Raw genomic sequence first — 25631 nt, 5'->3', positions numbered from 1 at the left:
CAGATTTGAATATAATCGTATATATATTTTTTTTTTACAATCAGAGGAGAGCTGCCACCCCTCGGGATCACTCTTAACCGCTTAATTCAACCATATTCTTAAAAAAAAGTGAGTTTGTAGGATAAATCCGCTCCTCCATATTGATGCAAAGAACTTGCATAGTTTCAAAAATGTGGGTTTAAAAATATGCTTCTGATACTGTAGGTTCTCCTACAGTATCAGACTCAATTTTACGTGGGGAGATGTTAAGGGTAGTTGTTCGAGGTAAATATTCACCAGGATTGAATTGTCTAGAGAAAAAATTCATGGGAAGGAGGAATTTATCCGTGGAGATATAGCCAGGTTTCCTGGTATTACTTAAAACGATCAGAGATTAAATAAAAAACAAGTTTTTTTTTCAACTAAAAGTAAGGAGCAACGTTGAAACTTAAAAACGAACAGAAATTATTACATATGTAAGGGGGGCTCCTCCCCCTTAACACCTCACTTTTCTACGCTAAAGTTTGAATTTTGTCCCAATTCTTTAAGAACGACCCCGAAACACTGTTCTTTTAATTAGAACAAAATGAAGCTTTCTTTAAAGTATTAAAAAACTTTACCGTAAAGAGCGAGGTTTTGAAGAGGAGCAACCTCCCTCATATACCTAATAATTTCTGTTCGTTTTAAGTTTCGATGTTGCTCTTTACTTTCAGTTGAAAAATCAGTTTCTTTTTATTTGATATTCTACATGAATCAGATATTCTGATTCCTATGGCGCTGGGATATTCTCGTTTTGTTTCTTGTTTTTGCTATTTATTAAGCTAGAAAAACTGCTTACATTTTTATGGGAAAATCCTTGAAACATCGGAGGGATTTTTTCTCCGTTTCAGCATCTCCCACCATAAAAAAGTTCAAGTTCCTGTTTTTTACTTTTAACGCTACTGACAATTCATAATCTCAAAAAAAATCGAGACTTTGCGCACATGTCTGTTAACGTATATAAATAGTGCTTTTCTCATCCTGTATGTGAGACAGGGTTTTATGGTTAGGTTATGGGAGAGCAGAAATCTTCCTAAAAACTACTACTAACTTATCAAGCGAAAATATTTATCGGATTGGACTCGAACGCTATAAAGGAACAATAAAGGCCTATGCTTTTGATTCATACCAATTTTAATCAAGATTCTGTTGGCCCTTCTTATGGGTGTAGATGATAAAAATTTAGCCCTTCCCTCAGCGAGGTCCTATCGAGCATGGAACCCGAAACCATAATCATAGCTGTTGAATATGTTTTGCTGAATGAATTATTCCTAGCGAAGAGGTGTTGATACATCCCCCTCCCCACATAAGCCAGATCAGATAGAGAGTACAAAAAGGGACGACTGTGACCCAGCTGCTACTTTTTATCAGATTTGGTTAGATTTGACGTCCTTTTCTTGTACTTATACCGTAGCCCCTCCCCCAACAGATATCTAATTCTTCTTAGATACCAAAAAATAACACAGGTAGACATGGGCTAAAAACTAACACATAGCGGTTACCACAGTATCTTCTATTAGAAGTCGTGACGAAAAAATTAAAAGACCCCTCCTTCTACATAAGTTCAATCGTGTTCAGACCCAAAAAGGTACAGGTAGAAATTATCTGTCACTTTCCTCCACATTATGTGGAAATTGGGGATGATAAGAACGGAGGGACCCCCTCCCCCACGCAAAAATAGGGTTAGGCATCTCCAAAAGGCGAAACTAGGTAATTTGGCATAATCTTACTTTTCTCCAAGTTCAGATGAGATCCAACAACCCATTCTGGTAGATATCCTGATGACAAGAATTTAGGGACCCCTCCCCTTCACGTAGTTTACATTGCTCTTATTCCCCATCGATTTTCGTTTAAATCCGACGTCGCCTCCTGACTTATGTATTAACGACAAAAGTGATTAAGTTTGTTCTCCCCTATTCCCACAAAGTTGAATGGGTTGTTGCTCTGGTGATATCAATTTTGTGAGGCTTCTTTTCTTCCTCACGGAATTCATATCGGTGGTCCTTATCCCCAAAAGATATAACTAGAACAATAGTTTTTGCTTTCTATCAAGCTTCGTTAAGACCTAGAGACCTCCTCTAGTAAATATCCTTGTGGCCAGACTTTTGAAACCCCTTGCCCTTATAGGTCAGATGTGATGATGACTCCCATAAAACACAACTAAGAGGGTTGCTCTTCAAAGTAATTTTGGTTGAATTTTGAACCTCCTCTCCCTTCCCTTCTCCGCAAAAGTCAGAATGGATAAAGACCCTCAAAAGCCACAGCTAGGAGACTTAATCTTATTTTGGACCTTTTTTGGCTCAGCCCCAATATCACCTTGAGCTATCTGTCTTCATGGCAAGAATGCACAATTCAATTCAAACTTTATTCCAGGAAAAAAGATAACAAAATAGAAAAAAGAAATTAAAAAAAACAGACGAACTGAACACATAGCTTAGCAATTTCCAACAGTTTCAATCAGATCAGGAGCGATGGTCTTAAAATCAGAGCACATAAAGGTTCGTTAACAGATGAAGTGAGTTTTCCACGCAGGAAAACCCAGGAAGCGATGTGGTGCTGATGAAACGTTGGTAAATTGAAATTCGCATATACCTCAATAGTACCAGTATAGCGAAACAATTTAGCTAGAAAACGTAAGGAATCATTATGCTTGGATTTAAGATCACGTAGACATAGATTATGAACCGATGATTCCAAACAAGAGTCAATCCAAAAATAGTGTTACAAGGAGAAAAATGAAGAGGATTTTGACATCAATTGCAAAATGACTAAACCGACCAAAGCAGCAAATTACCTCGCAGCATGGCGAATATGAATATTATCCAGCAAATATTCATTAAAAATGAAATCGAGGTAACGGAATTCTCTTACGGGACTTATTATTACTGCAAAATTTTCAATGCATACAGTGTTTTTTCTTGCTTTGTGTTATTTCGTTGCATTTTTTTTTGTCTTTATTTTATGCTCGACTTTTTTTTTCTTTTTTTCTTTTTTTTTTTTAATTGGGCAAATAAATATATACATACGGATCTAATATGGTAAACAAGTTCACTGGTTGTTAGGCACTAATATAGATCATCACAATACACCAAAAAAGAAGAGCAGACAATACTCCTCCTCGGTGCATTTAGCTATTGGAAAAGGGTTGAATAATTTCAGAATCCAAACAAATCATAAACTACTGTTTCGAAAATCAAAAAGAAAAGAGTCAAGTAAGATAGAAGGAATCACGGTCCTTTTGAGTACCAAGCTACTGCAAAAAAATTTGCGCGGTCGAACGCTTTAGGCATATACACAAATTAAGTAGTCATCAGTTCGATCTAAAAGAGCAAAGTCCTTTTCTGAACTGATTTTCATCAGTTTAGAAAAGAGCCAACCGCTTTGACGTGTCTAAATTCAGATGTCCAGAAACCAAAGCTGAGTTGGAGTTGAAGTTCAGCAACCAATTTCAAGTCCTTAACCAATTGTCTGACGTTGACCAAGAATGGGTACAGATAAAAGCTGATACCCAAAACTTAGCCGAAGAAGTCCTTGGTTACATAAACCGGAAAAAAACGAGTCTGGATTTCTTACCGCACCATGGAACTAGTTGAAAAGAAGCGCTTCCTCGTAGGTGGTGCAAAAGAACCCTTAAAAGGAGCCCGAAAAGCACTTAAACTATAAGTCAAACAGGACCGAGAACAGTACTGGTCAAATATTGCAAATGAGCTCGAGCATGCGTCCAAACATCATAATGGCAAGAAAATGTTTAAATTGCTAAAAGAACCAACGGGAACAGCCCCTTCAACAGCTGGTACGCTGAAAGACAAGTGAAGGGAAATCATCCGAACCGAAGGACAATTGGAACGCTGGCGAGAACACTTCTCTGAGCTACTGAACCACGTCAAAGCTACATGTGATCCGCCTCCTTTCTCGATTACTGCTGGGGGACCTTACGATATAAATCTGGACCCACCGAGTATCTCAGAGGTACTAAAAGCGCTTAAGTAAATAAAAAGTAACAAGACACCAGGAGAGGATGGAATTCCTTCTGAGATGTACAAGGCCTCGCCAACTCTATTATGCCGCCTAACTGATCTGTCTTTGCAGGTCTGGATGACAAAGGCTTTCTCAAAAGACTAGAAATTATCAGTCCTCGTTCCGGTCTACAAAAAAGGGGACAAGACTGTTTGTGGAAACTATAGAGGCATTTCCTTAATTGACCATGCAATGGAAATCTTCTACGTCATTCTCTTGAATAGATTTAAAAATGTGTATGACAAGCTAATCCGTCCTGAGCAGGCATGCTTCTGACCAGGGAGGGGCTCCGGAGCAGATACTCACGATCCGGCTCATCCAGTAACAGTGCAACAGGTATCATATACCATAGCTAATCGCTTTCGTTGACTTCGCTGATACTTTCGATACCTTGTCAGAGAAGAATTATGGATGATTTTGGCTGAAAATGGACCGCCACAGGACCTCATCGACATACTCCGAAGCGGATACACGGATACCGATACCTGTGTTCGAATCTTAGGTAACGATACTACCAAGTTTACAGTTGAGTCTGATGTCAAGCAGGGATGCCCCGTATCGCCCAAATTAATCAACTACGCGATAGACCGGATAATAAATAATGCTTTGAGAAACCACAGGGGAGTTGTCTTTGGTCAACTGAATGGCTTTCTTCAATCCCTGACAGACTTGGATTTTGCAGACGACGTTGCCTTGTTGGAAAACACAGCCGATGGCTTTCAAGACGGGATCGATCATGTCTCCAAGACTTTGAAGCGTATTGGGCTTACCATAAACAGTTCTAAGACTAAAGTGATTGCCGTCAACCATTCTGCTCCATATCAAATAATCGTGGCCGTCAAACCAATTGAAAACGTTGACGAATTCAAGTATCTTGGGTCTATTTTAACACCAGATGCTGGAGCTGGTAAAGACATTTCTGCCTGGAAATCAAGGGCTTGGGGAGGGTTTACCAGTTTGAAAAAGGTGCTATGAGCCAGACATTAGATCTCGACAAAGACCAAAGTCAGAGTCTATATAGCATCCGTGCGAACTGTGCTACTGTACGCTTGCGAGACATGGCCGTTAAAGGTTGTAGAAGCTAGAAGTCTGGACGCGTTTGATAGCCGCTACCTTCGTTGTATACTCCGAATCAGCAGATGGTCTAGAATTTCATATAGCGAAGTAAGAAGCCGCTTTGGCCAGGCTGAAGAGCTATCCTCAATCATCAAAAGACCTCGCCTCAAACTTCTCGGCCACATCTTGCGCCGACCCAAAGGTACGATGTGTCGAGACGTCCTTATCTGTGAGATGACATCGGGTAGGACAGATGAAAAATATTTGGCAAAAATTCAAAGAGGATCTTGAGACATGGGGATGCTTCCTTAGGCATGGTAGGAGATGGGACAGTGACTGGCTGAAGATCGGTAGTGAAGCTGCAGCCAACAGATCGAAGTGGTCATTGGATATAATTCCAAAGTCCATTGGTGTCGAGGAGGACAGTTCTTCCTCTGCTTCCCGCTGAAAGTAAGTAAGTAATTTAATTGTTGCAGATACGGATAAAACTGTCAGCTAAATTACAAATAGCACCCCAAAAAGTTGCAAAACACTTGCAGCGCAGAAACACAGACAACAGCACGTACAACCAAATGGCACACTACAAATAATGGTGCTTCTGATAAGCCAACAGATCAATATTATTGTATAGAAAACATTCCACGAAATTGTACGAATATTCAAAGAGTTTTATTATAGTCAAAGCCACAACTATAGGAGTATAAATATTACTATAGAGACTAAAAATATTCTGTGCCACCAGAATCACACACGCAGTTTTTCTATATGGGGACCTTGTTTAATACCATTAAAGAATAAGAAAGTGACTGAAATTAATGGGAAGAGCAATTGCAAGAAAAAGAGAAACAAAAACAGTTCAATCTTGTAAGTGGTTTGGGGACAAATAATCAGAATATTCACTCAATTTGGCTTTAGCTTACGTATTTCTAGTTGTCGAGACATTCAACATCTGATGTCGAGAACTTCACACAGTCAGTTTGTCAATTGCAGCCTTAACAGCTAAAGAAACTGAATATTCAACAGAATTGAAGATATGTTTGAATGATCCCACCAGAATGGACGAATTATTGAGTATGAGCAACTCCCTCCACTAATAAGGGAAAGGAATTGGAGCTACGAATTAAAGCAGAGAATTCTGACAAATATGAATCAAAATTCTTACTGGAAAAATATCCGGCTAGTGGATTTGTGTGTATCAGAGTTTTCTGAGACCACACCCACCAAATTCCAGAACTAAATCGGGGTATCCAAAGTCAACGAGTGCGGTCAAGAAAACCACCGTTACTGCAGCCCTCATGCGTCATGGAAGAAACCAAAAACGAGCAACATTATACAAAGGTTTAACATATAAAGACTATCCCAATGTTATAGATTTCGTACTTGAGCAACGAGACTGAGTGGAAGGAATAGTCACTAACACAGTTTCAATTTTAACACAATTTCTATTGTATAGCTCAAGAACATTATTTCTAGGGGATTGACAAGCACACGTACTATTACAGCAATGGACAATATCATCTTCAAACACTACACTTTCAAAATACATGGCAAAATTGTACTCAAGCAGCCGAAAGCATGACACATCGCTCCACAGAAGTTTGGATATTATTTACACCCGAAGTTTGAATACTGCAGGTTCGCTTCTCTTTCCCTCCTTCCCGATGGTCACATCGGGTCCAGATCCCAGAAACGCATATCAAGAACACTAGTTCTTACTTTTCACAGTATTTAATTGAAATGTTGCCATTTAATCTTATCTGATGACCTCATGATGTGAATATAAGGGCCCCCTTCCCCTCTCGTCATAGAGGATGAGTTGTGTCTAGACGCCCAAAAGGTCCAATCAGGACACATATTTTTACTATCGACAAAGTTGGATTGAGATTCAATATGTCCTTTTAATAGATGTTTTGCTGACAAGAATTTATGGATCTTCCTCCCACACACAGGCCGAATCAGATATGAACTCCCGAAAGGTATACTAACGACGCTTGTTTTTAGTTTACTTTAAGTTTGCTTGAGATTTAACAATCTTTTTGTTTTTATGTTCTAATTACGATAACTTAGAAACTTCCCCATCCATCCCCCGCAGAGGTTGTGCCAGTTTCTGATCCCCAATAGACAAAATTAAAACAGTGGCTCTTACTTCTCATCCAATTTGGTCAAAATCCGATAATTTCTTCTGGTTAGATGCCCTGATGACAAGCATTTCAGGATTTATCCGAAAATCCAATGTTTCATCCAAACACGCCAAAAGCACGGTGGGAATACATGCTCGTATTTTCTACCAAGCTTGGTTGTGAAATGTCGTAATTTTTTTCAATTCAGTATGTATTGTTTGTAAGTCCTACTACAATTATTTTTGGGGGCAATTTTATTAAATGTTGTTATGCATGAATTCTCTTGAAAAACTTTCAAGAGGGAGGGGATAGCCACAAGGACTGCTCTGCCTTAATTTGTGGATGGTTTCTTGTGAGTGTTAAATGGACGAACTTCTGTCATTGTAATTTGAATTTTATAGGCTGAGTCAAGACTGGCCGCTCGACGTCAAGCCCGTGCTGAAGCCAGAGAAATTCGGATGCGAGAGCTGGAGAAGCAACAGAGAGAAGCTGAAGAAAATGCAGATAAACATTATGAAATGACCGGAGGTAATTGTTTGCTTTTGTTTTCATTTTGTATACTTTAATTTGAATAGATATAGATAGATAGATATACTTCTCACAAAAGCCCCATGGGCCATGGATATTACAAATACTACGAAACGAATAAAACATAATAATAAGTTCAAACACTTTGGAAAATAACACTACGATAGAAAACCCTCCCTATGTCTCATCCCCACACTCACAAAATTTCCCAAATTCCTAATATCCCCTGTACAACTACTTCCTATTTTATTTTCTAAACAGCTTCAATCCATCACATCCTTCCCAAAAATTTCCCTTTTAGGTAGCTTTAGTTTTTGATAAGAACACATAAAATGTTCTAAAATTTCAGACTCCCCGCACATCGGACAAAAGAAGGGACCACTCCGGACCTTAACCCTGCCTAAATACCCCCCCTCCCCTAAGCGGCATAAAATTCCCCCTTACTGATAAGACCCATTTTAAAGTATCATTTTGGAGCCCAAATTTTAGATATATTTCTTCTCCCCAGGCTTTTTTAATTTTTCTATATATTCCAAGGGATTGTGACTTAACCTTGTCTTCTAGCCAAACCTGGATCTGAATTATTTGAATTATTTTCAAATAATTATTTTCAAAATCTGAATTATTTTTACTAATAACATTTGGGGGGGGGGGGGAGTCGCCTGATTTTCGGAGTAAAAGGTTTTTCTCGCAAACAACAAGGATTTTTTAATGGTTTTTTTCCAAGAGCCTTATTTGTGGCTCCGATCTTCATGGGCTTCATGAAAAAGGTTTGGGTAATCGAATACACTCTTTTGTTTCATTGTGGAAACATATATAACCATATCTACATAAAGACTTTGGGGAAAATCACCCAAAATATTAATTTGTAGAACACTCACAGGAGAAATTGGCTCTGAAACCGCACTTGTGAAGCCATTGCATCATTCCCCCATGAACAAAATTATAACCCCCCTCTCTAAGGATTGGACCTGCGTCAAGGTCTAACTGTAGTTGTGTACATTGAATTGCAAGGCTAAATAGTTGAATTATATGAGCCCTTGTCCATCATCAAATCTTAGATGCACGCACTCACGAATCAATCTATTTCGGAGGAAGCCCAAGACTTTAGATAGTGCACTTCTTCAAAAGTAGAAAAAATTGGTGAATTACTTCGAAAAAATCCATATAAAAATTGAAATTTCAGGAGTGGGTATGGACCCAAAGACACCCATTCTGTTTATGTGTCTGCTTAGATGAGCTGCTTAGTTTGAAATAGGTTTTAAACTTAATTTTGCTTCAAAGTAACTTGAACACAGAATTTTGCTGCAACCCAGTCGTTGCGTCAGGTGAGGTTCCATAAAAATGGGCAGCTTTTTGTTGTGTAATATCGAAAAGACAATCGGTATATAATGGTTATGCAGGTTTGAATTCAACTTTTCCCCCTCTTCCACAGAGGGCCTGTCCCTTACCCATAATGCACCCCTTTTTCCGAATTAAGATTGTCGGTAATGGTTTCCTGGGTTATCTAAATAGTCGAATCAGCAAGTTTAAACATGGCGTAGTATTAAGAAAAGAACAGCTCATTATAATATACTTGAACAAGGATACAATAGCTTATGTTTATGAGTATTATGGGGGGAGGGAAAAGACTTTGATTTCAGAAACTGGAGCTCTTTTTTGAGTGGGTGTTCCACTTTATGCCTTATATGTATTCTTTATTCACCATGTTCTTTTTACACTTTCTACACATTATAATACAATTCGTAATAATGATGACAACGAAAAACAATCTGTTAAGTGAAAAAACAAAACGTAAGTAATTAAGAAATGCTAGGCAAGTGGGGTAAGGGGGGGGGGGGGGTGGTACACCATAAAAACAAAACAAATTAATATATCTCAATCCTCATATTAATCCTTAATATTTCATTTCTTAACTCCCACTGAGATTGCCGAGATGACTCAATTGGAATTATATTATGCAGCATATATTTTAAATTAACAGTAATTGGTATCTAAATGTAAAATTTAGACCGTTCAGAACTAACTAAAGGAATTTGACGCCTAAGAGTCGAAGGAGGTTGCAGAATCAGCAAAGATTTTTATAAAAATTGTTTCCAAAATTTTGTACTTGAAAAATGCCAGATCGAAAAATTAACTTCTCTTATGTGTTTCGAATTTAACAAATTCAAGAAAAAAACGTTTTTATTTTTGGTGCATTTTCAAAATCTTGTTTAATTTCTATTTGTTCCAGCATCACCTGATCCACCTCCATTACGGCCAATTAGTTCAATAAGTACAAGCCGTCTGCAAGTTCAAACTAGACTAGGTGGGTCTGCATTACACGGTTCCAGCCGAAGGAGCTCGGAAGACTCCACAGAAGAAAATTTCGGTCTCAGAGAAATGAAGGTGAGGTGTTTCTAATATCTCTTTTATTTTGATGACCTAATAGAACGTTTCTCAACCTTTCCTAACCTCACAAACATAGCCAACCCCCTCATGACCTCCTTGCAGTAAAAAGTAATTTGTGTCAAATTATCTGTTTTTGATTACAGCCTAGTTATCCCATTCGCTATTGATTCATACTTGGCTCTGCACTTTTTCCAACTTTTATTTTAGTCTTGGGATGTGCACTTGATAGAGATCTATAAATTCCTAAATGCAAGGCTGTTTCATTGCAGCAAGTATATCATTTTGTCTAAATACTGTGACCCTTTGCACTGGATCATAACCCCCCTTCCCCCACCGAGGTTCGTGACCCCCAAGCTGAGTAACGATGATCTAATGTTTCGAATGATAATCAAAACAGCAAATTCATAGGCTTTTCTTCTTTCACATAAATGCTTTTTGTCTGTTCTTTTTGTATAATGGCAAGTGAAATGATTTATTCCAAGCAAAATATAAAAAAAGAATAAAAAGTCCTCCAAAATGTGTATTTGACTTTCATATCTTCTGTCTTATTTCAGCCGTTTTTACTCTCTTTTTTCTTATTTATTACTGGTAAATAAAGAGTTATGATGGAACTGTGAACAAATGACCAATTGCTTCCTTTCGTTAAAACTGATCTAAAATTTAAGGAAGTGGCTTAATTTTTATTTTGAGCTTTTTAGGATAGAAAAATTTTAATGGGAGAATAAAAGAGTTCTTCTGAAAATGTACATGGTGATCCTTATTGTTTGTAAATTAGCTGATTAGAAGGCATGTACTTTTCCAGAAGAATTTGTGTGTGTTGACAAGAGGTAAATTTTCGGATTTTGTCGAATAATGGACACCACACAAAACAAACATGAAAATATTATGGATAAATAATGCTGTGGTTAAAGTTACTCCTTTATTTTGCTTATTTTATTAAAAACTGTCAAAGTGATTTTTTTTTACTTTTTGAAAGAAATTCGAAGGTAAACTTCGCTTTTCTTGGTAAACTTCACTTTTTGGATGTTGAAAAAAAAAATCACAAAAAGTTCAAGTTGACAGTAAAGCTGTCGTTTATGTTATGGGCTTTTTCATAACCTAGAATACTTTTCTCACATCCAATTTCCAGCATAAAATCTGGTTCAAATAAAGCTATAGAATCAGCTCAACTGGATTTTTTCCTAATTGACGAAGTACCGATGTTACCCAAGTGTGGTTTACAAAAAATTTATCAGTTGTTTCGAGCCATTGCAAATCAAAACTTGGCATTTGAAACGAAAATTCTAGTCGCTGGAGGTGATTTCTGTCAGTGCTAGCCTGTTCAGCTCCAAAGCAAAAGCAGTGAAACTCCTTATTTTTCATTAAAAAAAGCCATCCCTGGAAGTATTTCAAACATTTTTCCATAGAAAAAAAAAAATATTTGTGTGATCCTGAACAGGAAGCATTCACGAAGTACATCCTGGACTTGGGAAATGGAAATCTTCCCAAAAATGACTTATGTGATATTGAATTACCTGAAGGTATGATTACTAGTGGTAATTTAATTGAGCAAGTATTTGGAGATAGTCTGGCAAATCAAATTACAATGGAATGATCGAACACGTTATTTTAGCTTTGCACAACAAAGACGTAAGTAAAATAAATGCGAAAATTGTCAATTCTCTTCTAGGAGAATACAAATCTTATAAAAGTTATGATTCTATGAAGAATAATCAGGAAGGAGGAATTCGCTCTAGAATTCCTCAATTCAATTAAGATTGCAGATTTGCCACCCAATGACTTAAAATTAAAATAAAATACAATAGTTATGATTATGCGTAACTTAAATATTTTTGGGAGGCATGTGTAATGGAACACGCCTGGTTGTTAATAAATTATGCAATAACGTTATTAAGGCAAATATAACTACTGGGGGGAAAATATGGAAAAGAAGTTCATATTTCTCGATTTATGCTCGACTCCAGTAAACGTCAACTTGAGTGTACAGTACAACGTCATCAGTTTCCACTTCAACCAAAATTTGCGACGAGGATGCATAAATCGCAAGGGCAAACTTTCGTATTTGATTGGCGTCGCCTTTCGTACCTGTTTTTAATCACGGTACGTTGTGCGTGGCATTTTTTCCTCTTTAAACGGCAACGTAGCTAAAAAGTTCTGCTACCACCTGAAAATGAACGACGAACATATAATGCTTTTTGGAAGGAAGCATTGAGAACTCCAAACAAAACCATTTTGTTAATATTATATGCATTTTTATTAATTAAACGAACAATAATTGTGTGTTAATGTGTTTATCTTTCTTCGAAATCGGCTAACTTTTCTTTGAAAACTGGCACACTAACTTTTCTGGCCTTGAAAACGATTTAGATAGGTTGCAACTATAAGGAAGAATTCGTATTTTATACCAGGGTGGTTGCATCGAACCCATGGTGACGCCACAACATCAAGAAGAAGTTAACATTATCTGCTGTTAGAAGACAAGCGACAGGGAGATTCACATATGTACAAGTCTTCCGTGTGCCGATATATATACACACATACATATATATATAGTCGTTAAACTGCTTTGTATTTCACAAGATTAAGAGCTCCCAAAATAAAGTTAGATGGGTATGCCAGAAATGAATCCCCTTGTGCTTGGCCTATTTTGGTCTGTCAGTCACAGAACGTTTTTGGGTTAATTTTTTATTCATTTCAGTATGAGCTTCGAGACCTGGAGGAGAAATTTCGACGAGCTATGGTGGCGAATGCTCAATTAGACAATGAAAAGTCTGCATTGACTTATCAAATAAGTCTTCTTAAAGACGAGCTTGAAGAGATGCAAGAAACAAATAGTCGAATTCAGAAAGAATCAAGAGAACACAAGAGGGAAGGTGAACAGTTAAGACTGCTTGCAACTAAGTTAAAAGATGAATCTGAGTACCTGAGACGACAAGTAGAAGAGAGGGATAGATTAATTGAGGTAAATTTAAGCTATTATTCATGGTTACAATAGCTTAGAATTTTTTTTTTAATCTTTATTTCTGTGCTGATTTATATTTGTATGATGTAGGGGTATGTTTGTGTTAAAAAAAAAGAAGAAAAAAAATATTGTTGAAGTCTTTTCACTTTTTTGTTGGAGTGTAATTTTCATTTCTTGATAGTCACCTCGAAATGTTCTGCTGTTTTTGTTTCTTGAGAAATCCCCCCCCCCCCCCCTGGCCTTGAACAGAAAAATATGGCTAATACTTTTAATGTCTCGCTATCTGCGGTACCATAACACCGTTTTATTGGTTTTAATCAACCCCTTAGTTTCTTTTTATTTACTGAGTAATCTTCGGGAAAAGTTCTTTGTAATGACGAACATTTTTATCCTTATTCTTGTATAAGGCTTTTCTATAATCTTTGTTGCGCCATTATATTTAATTCAGTGTACAGGATTAGTTGATGAAGGCTTGAAATGTCTAAGGATTGGGGGACTTGGTTTAATGACGGCTGCCAAGACTGGTTCTCTCATAGAACCATAGAAAGATATAAACGATATCATTTCTCTCATACAAATGATAAATATATAATCATTTCGTGAAACTATGCTTACCAGAATGTCACTTAGGAATTTTGTGCAAAACTAGAAAACTTTCACAAAAAGTCATAATTTTATTATTGTTGTAAAAAACAAAAGAAAAAACGCAAATCTTGCCCCCCAAAAGCAATTCGTTCAGCTGTAATTACAGATAGACTATGGGCGATAGCAAAATCTCAGTTCATAGTAGAATTCGGTATAGAAGGCTATATTTTCAAGACAGAAACTTTGGGCAGCCAAAAGCTATTTTGTGACTGTATTACTATTTATTTTATTTTTGTTTCAACAGTCCACTGGTTAGCCCACTGCACTGATAATAAGTTTGCACAGATTGCACCATTTAATTATTTTTCAAAAGATGTTTGCTGCTGGGAAATGGCTCAAATATCCATTTAATGGTGCTATTTAGAAATATGCTATTTTAGAAATATGTGAAATATGAGGATATAAACCGAGTTATGAATGGCTGAAAGATTTTTTTTTAATTTAATTTAGAATATTCCGTTGTGACAAGAGAAACTATTCAATATTTACTATTTTCATGTACAAGCTTTACTTCTACGAAAGGCTCTTTTTTTTCTTTCTTTTTTGTCTTCAAAAGTGGTGTGTTATAATATGGAGTAGGATACATTAGGGATGAATAAGATATATTTGTATCTACTTTGTCTTCATTATGCCTGTCTTTGAAACCATTAACTGTTTGTATATTTGTATATATATATATATATATATATATATATATATATATATATATATATATATATATATATATATATATATATATATATATATATATATATATATATATATATATATATATATGTATATGTATATAATACATATATGTATACATATAAATTTGCCCCTTGGACAAGAAACCCTTAAATTACTCATTTGTATAAGCTAGCTGACCCTAATATTAGCATTAATAAATCTCTATCCCGTTTTCAAAATAAGTTTAATCATCCATGGTCAGCAATTTGTTCACAATAGTTTTTTTGTATTAATGTAATGTACGTAATGGATTTTTTTTCTCTCTATTTTTTTTTTGTTATTTTAGTGATTATTCCGTATACGTACCTTTTTTTTTTTACGGGTAATAAATGAATAATAATAATAATATTAGTATTAATAAATCTCTCTCCCGTTTTAAAAGAAACTTTTATCATCCTTTCGTTAGCATCATTGTTCGTTTTAATGTAATGAAGAGCTGTTTTTTTTTTGTCATGTATTTTAATTTTCAATGTGTTTTTGTGTCCTTCTTTTTTTTTCTTTTTTTTTCTTTTTGTTTTCTTTAGTGATTACTCCGTCTACCGTACCTTTTGTACCTTTTTTTCACGGGCAATAAATATATATATATATATATATATATATATATATATATATATATATATATATATATATATATATATATATATATATAATATATATATATACATATACATATACATATACATATATATAGAATTAGAAGCACTGTGTTTGATCAAAACTTTCATGAGATATAACGTGAAAAAAAAATTTTTTGGGGTATTTTTTATAGATGAATAACATTTAATATGCTTTTAAATTGCGAATTTAATATGGATGAGGTCAATAATTTTTTTTGTTTTTAACCAAGCTCAAACGCGTTTAAACAGAAAAGCTTTTAACCAAGCTTTTCTGTTTAATGCTGCAAACGACTTCATTGTCCAAATCATAGTTTATACTGTACGTGGATGTATTTCCTTTTCAGGCAGTAAGTAGGCAAATTTCTATTTAAAATTTTTACCAATAAGTCTACAGTCTTAATTTTGTTCATAACTTTAATTGTGTTTCATGGCCTGCCTGATAGAGTACTAATCACCAGATTTTTACTTTTTCTTTTAAAAAATTCGTTTGGATTTGCCAGTTTTTTTGCTAAAAAATATAGCAAATTTAAACGTTTATTTTGTCACCTGCTGCCGTAATTTTTTCCCGGTGTTTTCTTTCTTTTTTTTACTAATTTGGCGGGAAAGTATGATTCTGGAGTTGAGTTCTTTGTCGGACTAAACTTTGAGGAACTTAGCCCTCCCCCATACCAGACTGGATTTCTGGATATACTCATGCCTATAACATACTTTTATTTTATACATGGGTATCTTCGTAAATTTTTTTTTTTTTTGCAGGAGCATAGTCTTGTTTTAGTTGGTGACTCTGAAACAGAAGACTCTTCAGATGAAGATCAAGAAACTACTAGGAGAAAAAGTCATTTAGATAGTACTAGAAAGACAGCAGGGAATTCTCCTCGAAAGGCCTTAGTTTCACAGGAAGTAGCACAACTATTAGAAAAAGCTGGTGAAGGATCACTAGGTAACTTTGTTTCCCTTTAAGGTTACTTCAAACACTTTTGAAGTAACCTTTTAATAATTTTATGTTAAAAATTGTACCTGTTTCACCGGTTAGTACTGATGAAACCAAACGTTTTCACCATTTCAAACAGTTCGTGGTAACAAACTGTATAAGTAAGGAGCGACCCGGCTCAATAGTAGCCGAAACTCTAAAAAACGGAATTTTGATACCAACAGATACATCAAAATAATTAGATTTTAATGCTGATTTCAAATATATAAGTCTCATCAAGTTTAGTCCTACCCATCAAAAGTTACGCACCTGAGAAAATTTGCCTGATTTCCGAAAAAAGGGGCAAACACCCCCTAAAAGTCATAGAACTTTAATGAAAATCACACCATCAGATTCAACCTATCAGAGAACCCTACTGTACAGGTTTAAAGCTCATATCTGCAAAAATGTGGATTTTTTTGTATTTTTTGCCAGAAGAAAGATCACGAATGCATGTTTATTTTTTTTTTTTTTTTTTTTTCCAGGGGTTATTGTATCGACCCAGTGGTCCTAGAATATTTTGGGAGGGCTCATTCGAACGGAAATCAAAAGTTCTAGTGTCCTATTTAAGTGACCAAAAAAATGGAGGGCAACTAGGCCTCCTCCCACGCTCATTTTTTGTCAAAGTGACCCGATCAAAATTTTGAGATAGCCATTTTGTTCAGTATGGTCGAAAATATAATAACTATGTCTTTTAGGATAACTTAATCCCCCAAAGCCCCCGGGGGGGGGGGGGCTGAAAGTTATGAACTTTACCCAATGTTAACATATAGTATTGGTTATTTGGAAGTATACAGACGTTTTCAGGGGGGATTTTTTCGGGTAGTGGAGGGGGGGGGGGGTCGGAGGTGATGTGGGAGGATTTTTCCACGGTGGGAGTTTTCATGGGGGAAGGGACATTGGGGGAAGGGGAGCGGGATTTCCCAGTATTATTTGAAAAACGATCAGAAAGTAAATAAAAAAAAAGTTTCAACTGAAAGTAAGGAGCAACATCAAAACTTAAAACGAACATAAATTATTACGTATGGTTGAGTTTGCCTCCTAGTCAATGCCTCGCTCTTAAAGCCAAAGTTTTTTTTAGTACTTTCATAAGAGCTATTCATTCTAATTAACGGCCTTTGTGATTAAGGGGTCATTTCTAAAGAATTGGAACAAAATTCGAACTTTGGTGTAAAGAGCGAGGTATTGACTAGGGGGCGAACCCTGTAATATGAGTATTAAAAATATAGGAATATAGAAGTTCATTACGTATGTTAATTCGTATGTTACGTATATTTATTACTAATAAAAACGTTCGTAAATAAAATTAAACACTTTTCGAGAAAGCCATTTAACCAAATAAAAGTATAATTAAAATGCAAATTTTGTTTTAATTAGTCATGTGCGATGAGCCAAAATCAAAAACCGCATTAATTCAAAAACGTTCAAAAATTAAATTAAAAAAAACAAGTTTTTTTAACTGGAAGTAAGGATTGACATTAAAACTTAAAACGAACAGAAATTATTACGTTTATGAAAGGGGCTGTCCCCTTCTCAACGTCTCGCTCTTTACGCTAAAGTTTGACTCTTTCTCACAACTCAATTTTTTTGAAACAACAAAAAACTTTAGCGTAAAGAGCGAGACGTTGAGGAGGGGATAGCCCCTTTCATATACGTAATAATTTCTGTTCGTTTTAAGTTTTAGTGTCGCTCCGTACTTTCAGTTAAAAAAACTTGTTTTTTTTATTTAATCTAAAACGATTCGTGATAAGTTCAATCACTCTTTACTATAACTTTTTTAAGCCTAGGTTAAAAAGAAATTTCTTACCACTAAATTAGAAGAAGAAAAAGAAGCCCGACCAAAATCGTGCCCAACACAGATATTATTTTAAGACAATTTACTTGACTCTTCTAGGATGGATAGAAATAAACTGCTTAGTTGCCTAGTAACAAGATACTTCACGTATATACACCATAATGTACCCTTTGAGCGAATTCAGCGGGATGCTGAAATTCGTGTGCTTAAAAAGGAGTTTCGAACTCTGTTCTTGAGGATGAATTGTATGATTAATTGATCTATTATTTCTCTTAAATCGGCAGACGTGAGTGAAGTAGATATACCACTGTAATATTCTCACCTGTCTCTTCCCATTCTTCCCTTTAAGTTTTTTTTTAGCGATTCTCAACGATTTTCTCAGTTACTTTAAAAGGAAATTGCATGGCAAGTATGCTAAATTCATATGCTTCCTAAATTGTAGCGACAGTATTCCTCCTGTCCATTCCATTGCTTCGTATCATTTTTATAGACTAACTTTTCTTTTATTCTCTAATTATTTTACATGGGTCAATTATTTTTCTCATAGATGTAAGAATACGACGGTTAACTGAAGAAAAGCGGGATTTATCTGATCAAGTTCGTCGTCTTCGCTTGGAACTTGAAGAAGAGAGGACTAGTCATTTGAAACAAAAGCGTCTTGCTGCTGCAGCCCTTGCGACTGCTGCCCCAACCATCCCAAATGGTGTTGACTCGGATCCTATTGAGATGCAAAGTAAGATTTTGTCTTTCTTGTTTCATAAGGCTCATGTCCATACGCGGCTGATTTTTGGTTTCTGCTCTCGATAACATAATTCAAATACGGTACTGTGACAAAATTAAGTCAAATTTTGAATAAGCTTGATCTGGCTTTCATATGATATTTAAGTTAGCTACAACACATCGTAATACTGAAATGGACATTTCAGTATTAAAACTTAGTGGGGACTAAGAGCTTGGTTCCTTGTTATCCATGGAGGCTTGGCACCAGAGGTCTAGTTTCCTAATGTATCCTAGTATCCATCAACTAGGTATATAAACAGGAGAGGGAAGGTGGGTATCCTCTCACCCCCCCCCCTCCCCGAAAAAATATTTTGATTTTCTCCACAATTCCTTTGACTTTTTGTGCAATTCCCCTATGCTCTATTCTTTTGATGGGTCCTTTTCCATACCCCCCCCCCCCTGATTTCTTATTCGTACTAGTTCTCAATGTTTGTCTTTTTGTCATAAAATTAGACATGTACATGGGGACTTCTTCGTATCTATTATGATTTCTGGGATCAATACGACAAATTGAGTTTATTTCAGCATTTGTGATCAAATGATCCTCCGCCAACTTCTACGGCTCTTTGCTGTTTGTGGTGAGAGTGGGAGGGGGAATCAGTGAAAAAAAATTGTAAACGGGAGACATAGCAATTTCTTAAGTCTGCCCCATTGCATAGACTTAGGATAAAAAGTTCTGGCTAGGAGTTGGCTAATTTTATATATGGGTATAACTTGCCTCTATTTGGAGAGAGAGGGGAGGGGGGATAATAATTTTGAATGTTGAATGCTGGTGCCTATGTTTTTCAGTGTAATGTGGACAGAAAATTGGAATGTTGAATTAGACTGTATTTGAAATTAATTTGGAAACATTATTTGAAAAGGAATTTATTTGAAAACATCGGTAATTCTGCTAATATTTGTAGACTTGTTACTGGTGACAGTACTGACAGCTTTTGACTAATTTGACGTTTCTTTCCAAATATTATTTTCTTAGTTCTTTGTTTGCTGTTGTTGTTGTTTATGTCTCCATTTTCGGTATTCTTTCGCATTACACTATTATCTTGAAGATTTTATATATATATGTATATATATATATTCAGTTTTATCATTCTTAGTCTTGTTTAGATAATTGACTAATTTGATGTTTCTTTCCAAATATTATTTTCTTAGTTCTTTGTTTGCTGTTGTTGTTGTTTATGTCTCCATTTTCGGTATTCTTTCGCATTAAACTATTATCTTGAAGATTTTATATATATATATATATATATATATATATATATATATATATATATATATATATATATATATATTCAGTTTTATTATTCTTAGTCTTGTGTAGATAATTATCAGCACAAGACTTGAAATCAAAGAAGATGCCTAGGTTATAACACAGGCATATTCTTTGGTTCATCTTTCATTTTCTGGTCGACACTAACTCATGGAAAATCTGGATTATCTGTTCTTAGGATAGTATCTAATCCTCTGTTAAGGACCTTAATAAGGCTATAGGTCTATAGAACATCAATGGCTGATTAATAGTATTTCAGCTGGTCAGCCCATTTCTTTTGCTGATGATAGGACCGAGTTGTTTGGTCATGGAGGGATGATAATCTTTCAGCTTTATATTATGTCATTTTATTGTCCTTTGTTAGTCAGTAATATTCTTTTCGTACGCCAGAGACGTCTGTGTTCGACAGTCATTCAAGCTATGAGCATTCTTCTCTACTCCTATTATCCATTTAATATTTTGAACAATATTTTTCTTTCAGGGGAAATTGCCAAGCAAACAAACGAGTACAAGTTCAAGTTACAAAAAGCCGAACAAGAAGTAGCCACTTTGCAAGCAAACGTAAGATTTTAGATATTTGATACTGATCAAACAGTTCTTGGTAACGAACTGTAAGTAAGGAGCGACTCGGCTCAATAGTAACCAAAACTCTAAAACCAGGAATTTTGATACCAATAGAGAAATCAATAGAATCAGATTTTTATACTGGTTTTAAATAAATAAGTTTCATTAACTTTGGTTTTACCTATCAAAAGTTACGTGCCTGAGAAAATTCGCCTTATTTTCGAAAAAAAGGGGAAACAATCCCTAAAAGTCATAGAACTTCAATGAAAATCACACCATCAAATTCAGCGTATCATATAATCCTACTATAGAGGTTTCTAGCTCCTATCTGCAAAAATGTGGAATTTTGTATTTTTTGCCAGAAGAAAAATCACGGATATGTGTTTATTTTTTTATTTTTTTTTATTATTATTATTATTATTTCCCCAGGGGTGATCGTATCGATCCAGTAATCCTAGAATATCGTGAGAGGACTCATCTGAACTGAAATTAAAAGTTCTAGTGCCCTTTTAAGTGACCAAAAACACTGGAGGGTAACTTGTCCCCCTCCCACGCTCATGTTTTCCCTGAAGTTAAAGTTTTTTCAACTGAAAGTAAGGAGCAACATTGAAACTTAAAACAAACAGAAATTACTGCGTATATGCGTATATTGCGTATTAATTATTGCGTATATTGCGTAATTATTAGCGTCTTAACCGGCCTTTGTGATTCGAACCAAATTCGAACTTAAGCGTAAAGAGCGAGGTATTGACTAAGGGTAAACTCCCTAATATACGTAATAAAAACATACAAATATAGAAGTTCGTTACCGTAGAAAGGGGTAACTTTGAACAAAATCAGTAACAAACATTATGCGCTCTCTATCGCACGACGGTGGAATTGCTCGTTCGAACTTATTACTAGATTATTGCTAGATGGCGTCTGAATCAGTTAGTAGTTCTTGAAATCAGCATCTGACAAAATCTTATCTTGTTAATCGCAAGAGAATTTGAGCAGTTCAAAAATGTGAAAAAGTGCAAAAAGTAAGTTACCCTTTTTTACTTAGATAAGCTAAACTAGGACTTTCATTTCGAAATTTTTCTATAGCTAAGGAGCCGAATGGTTAGGTTTTCTGGTAAAATCTCTTTCTACTTCCATAGGTTCAATATGGCGGCAGTGTTCAATGTTTCCCGCAAGTATTTTGTTTTTTCGAGGTAACTCTGAACATTTGTTCAAAGTTAGCCTTGTCTTTCTACAATATGGATTTCAATGTTCTGTGCTGGCCAATTGTTAAAATTTACGTTGAATTGGTGTAATAATAATTTACTTTTAACTCACTTTTAAGCAAAGCAAGTGGAGTAAATTACACTAAAAAGATTACACTAAAAGAGTTTGCTCTGCTATTCAGACCTTTAGGAAACCATTATGAATCTGTTGATCCCAGAAAAACGCAAATCAAGTTCAGCTGTTAAACTTGGTTTTAACTACTGATTACACTTTGGACCACTTCCTAATTTTTTCAGGCGTACTTTTGTCTCTTCTTTGATGGAAGTCCGTTAGTAATCATTGGGAGTGGTGGGGTAAATCTCATCAACCAAAATTGAAGTTTCTGTATTACTTTAGTCTAATAGAGCTTTCATGAATAATTTGAAACAGTCGTGTTTCACAGCTTGCTGTGCAAAGACAACTGACAATTGTAGATAAAAATTGGTGGGATTTTCCTCGTTTCTTTTAGAAAAACCTCAAATTGTAAAGTTATTTGAGTTGTACATATTATTCCTTTGAAAATTTTGGTTTTATTTCCTTCTGGTTTTATCGTTGCCAAATACCCCTCCAGAATAAGGAATAAAACAAAGGGAGCAATATCCCTAATGATATGTGGAAATGCAGAAGGCGAACTGCTTTCACCACTCGTGTGCTATAGAGCTGAGGGCATGTTTATTTCTTGATGTACAGGAGACCCTAAAAGAGCTCGGTATGCTGTATCTAAGTCCGGATGCTTTGAGAGTGAATTTTCTGAAGAGTAGTTTATGTCACTGGCACTCCCTCACCTGAAGAAGAGAGCAGGAGTGAAAGTTTCGTAGGGTGACAACCTGTCTTCCCACTTTTCTGCCAAAGTGTTGAAAGTCTGCAGAGAAAACAACATTCGCTTTATATGCCTCCCCCCAAACACTATAGATATACTGCAACCAATGGATGTTGCTTTTTTCGCTCCAGTGAAAAGAGCATGGAAGAAAATGCTTGATGATTACAAAATGGACAACCCAAACGAAACCGCGGTAAAAAAAAGACAATTTCCCCCAGCTTTTAAAGCTACTCCTGGAAATTCTAGCCACAAATGGAAAAGCAAATCTTAAAAATAGCTTTGCCAAGGAGCTTTTCACGCTCCAGAGTCCTCCAGGACCACCCACTTTCGACCCAGTATACTCCGCACGAGGGTGTGAACAACGTCAGCAAAGTTTTAGAGGATGTCATGCAAGCCCGCAGATTTAAAAAATCTGTGAGGAACGTCACGCGCAAACGTCTTAGCGTCGAACCAGGGAAAAGTATTGGAGACGCAGAGGATTCAAGTTGTAATTCCGACACGACTGACGTCCCAACAGGATGTGAGAGCCTGTCTGAAATGGAAGTTGATGAGTCGGCGAGCGCTGGGCTCTCTATGCTGTCGAGCGGGGCAGTAGCCACAACGGGTTCGAACTACCTACCAACCTCCTTGCATGGACGTTGGTTCATCGTGAAGTTCTTCGTGGGCCGTATTTAAAAGTATTTTGCAATTTAGGAGGTAGATGTTCGTTCCTCTTACGGCTCGCTAAATGTGATCTGCCAGTGAAAAAAACAAGAATGGATGCTTTTATTTTCCCAGAGTGAAAAACTCAGCATCAATCCATCCTGAACGGGTACAGGGAGATCTTCCAGCCCCCCAACTCATTCAGGGCACAAAATTTTTATTTTATCATGACTTTGGTCAGCTGATGCTGCACTAATTTGACTCTCTTTTGCCTTTTTATTTTAGAAGTAATGCTTTTCTCCCAGTAAACAAGTTGTTTTTTTAACTGGAAGTCTTACGCAAGAAGAACTCATCGACTGTTCAAAGTTACCTGTTGAAGTGTTTGAGTGTTCAAAGTTAAACACCCCTTGAGGTAACTTTGAACACCATTTTTAGATAGGCTCTAACAACATGAAGAATAGCAGTTTGGGAAAGTTGCCATTCGGTGTAAAATGACGTATTCCCCAAACACCAAAAATAGTTTTGAGTAAATACTAGTTTGAAGAAAAATATCACAAAAAAACCTCAATTTTTCACGATTTTTAGTTCAAAGTTACCCTGTTCCACGGTACGTAACTTAATTCGTAAGTTACGTCAGAGCAAAATTTCGAGAAAGCCATTTAGCCAAAACAAGTAAAATTAACATGCAAATATCATTCTAATTATTCATGTGCGGTGAGCCAAAATCAAACCTCAATTAACTCAAAAACGTCCAGTGAAAGTAAACGTGAAAGTAAGGAGCGACATTAAAACTTAAAACGAACAGAAATTATTCTGTATATGAATGGGGCTGTCCCCTCCTCCACGCCTCGCTCTTTACGCTAAAGTTAGACTATTTCTCACAACTCTATTTTTTAAAACGATAAAATACTTTAGCGTAAAGAACGAGGCGTTGAAGAGGGGACAGCCCCTTTCATATACAGAATAATTTCTGTTCGTTTTAAGTTTTAATGTCGCTCCTTACTTTCAGTTAAAAAAAACTTGTTTTTTTTTATTTAATTTCTGGACATTTTTGAATTAATTGAGCTTTGATTTTGGCTCACCGGACATAAATAATTAGAATGAAACTTGCATTTTAATTTTCCTTGTTTTGGCTAAATGGCTTTCTCGAAATTTTGCTCTGACGTAACTTACGAATTAACTTACGTAACAAACTTCTATATTTGTATGTTTTTATTACGTATATTAGGGAGTTTACCTCTATTCAATACCTCGCTCTTTGCGCTAAAATTTGAATTTTGTTCGGATCACAAACCCTTGAATCACAAAGGTTAATTAGAATAGATAGCTCTTTTTAAAGTACTACACAAACTTTAGCGTAAAGGATGAGGTATTGACTAGGGGCCGAACCCCCTCATGTACGTAATAATTTCTGTTTGTTTTAAGTTTCAATGTTGCTCCTTACTTTCCGCTGAAAAAACTTTTTTTTTAATTTGATAAATGACAAGAGGCATAAGCAATTGCAAGTCTCCTCTTGTTTAAGCCCACCAATAAAAATTATATCTTAAATGCGCGGATTAGATGAATTTGATATTAACGATATTCCAGTCAAAGTGCCACAATGTTGATTTGTTTCTAATGTTGTTGTTTTTACCCTCGTTACTGGCTACATATCTTTCATAATAACGCAGGCTGACAAAAGAAAAAGAAGGGGGAAATGAAAGCTCAATTTTGTGTTTTTGCTGCTGATTTCAAACACAACCTTAATTTTTTGTATCATATCATGTTTTTTTTTGAAAAGTTAAAAAAACATTTACCATACAAAATAGATTTTTTGGGTTGAACTTATTCTCTTCCTTTCCCGATCATCATTCTACTCTGGTGAAACCTACAAAATACCCCTCTGTGACGCCCCCGTCTTTCCTCTATCCCATCCCTCCGTCAAGTCCTCCATCCCCACCACGCTACCAATACAATGCATGAATCCTTATCTCAGGTCCTTATCTTGATTTACTAACCTCTTGAGAACACTTGCTGAGTGAGCCTATGTGGCAACAGGAGCGTCACGTATGGGGAAGAGGGATATCTTCTGAACATTTTTATGACTCAACAAAAAAAAATATTGGTAACCTTGCAGCACAAGCGCATCGCTTCAACTGGTTCGATTTTTAAAATTCATATATGAGATGGATAAAGTAAATAAAATGATATGACTAATGAAAGATGATGAAAATACTGGCATGACATCCACAGAAATCCTCTGCTGAAATACCTTTCTGCCAAAATCTTAGTCTCATTCAGTAAAGTGGCTCAAAGGAAAGACGACTGCTTTATCATAGGGAGCCAAAAAAAATCCCAATATGTTTCAACTCAAACGAGCACCATGTTTTTCTTTCGATCATGAGGTAGTTAATGCGACATTCTCCAGAAGTGATTGTCGGATCCATATGGAACGTGGTAGGAAGTAAGAGCTCATGTCTTGG

At 35.9% G+C, this 25631-nt stretch overlaps 1 protein-coding gene across 4 annotated transcripts in view; it reads left to right on the top strand.

The window, feature by feature from the left end:
• LOC148949424 (leucine-rich repeat flightless-interacting protein 2) overlaps positions 1 to 25631 on the top strand; it is an 80816-nt gene that overhangs the window by 36451 nt on the left and 18734 nt on the right. For all 4 annotated transcript variants that reach the window (XM_089093451.1, XM_089093450.1, XM_089093452.1 and 1 more), the window contains 6 exons: positions 7613 to 7739; positions 9973 to 10127; positions 12829 to 13092; positions 15840 to 16023; positions 18396 to 18581; positions 20380 to 20459. In XM_089093451.1, the coding sequence (XP_088949577.1) occupies positions 7613 to 7739; positions 9973 to 10127; positions 12829 to 13092; positions 15840 to 16023; positions 18396 to 18581; positions 20380 to 20459 (996 nt within the window). The remainder of the gene's footprint in view (positions 1 to 7612; positions 7740 to 9972; positions 10128 to 12828; positions 13093 to 15839; positions 16024 to 18395; positions 18582 to 20379; positions 20460 to 25631) is intronic.

This window comes from Artemia sp. Qi Xiang Cuo, chromosome 8 (genome assembly GCF_049724085.1).
Source record: "Artemia sp. Qi Xiang Cuo chromosome 8, ASM4972408v1, whole genome shotgun sequence".
Taxonomy (NCBI): Eukaryota; Metazoa; Arthropoda; class Branchiopoda; order Anostraca; family Artemiidae; genus Artemia; species Artemia sp. Qi Xiang Cuo.
The sequence above is the reverse complement of the archived record's forward strand: the minus strand, read 5'-3'. Positions and strand labels throughout refer to the sequence as shown.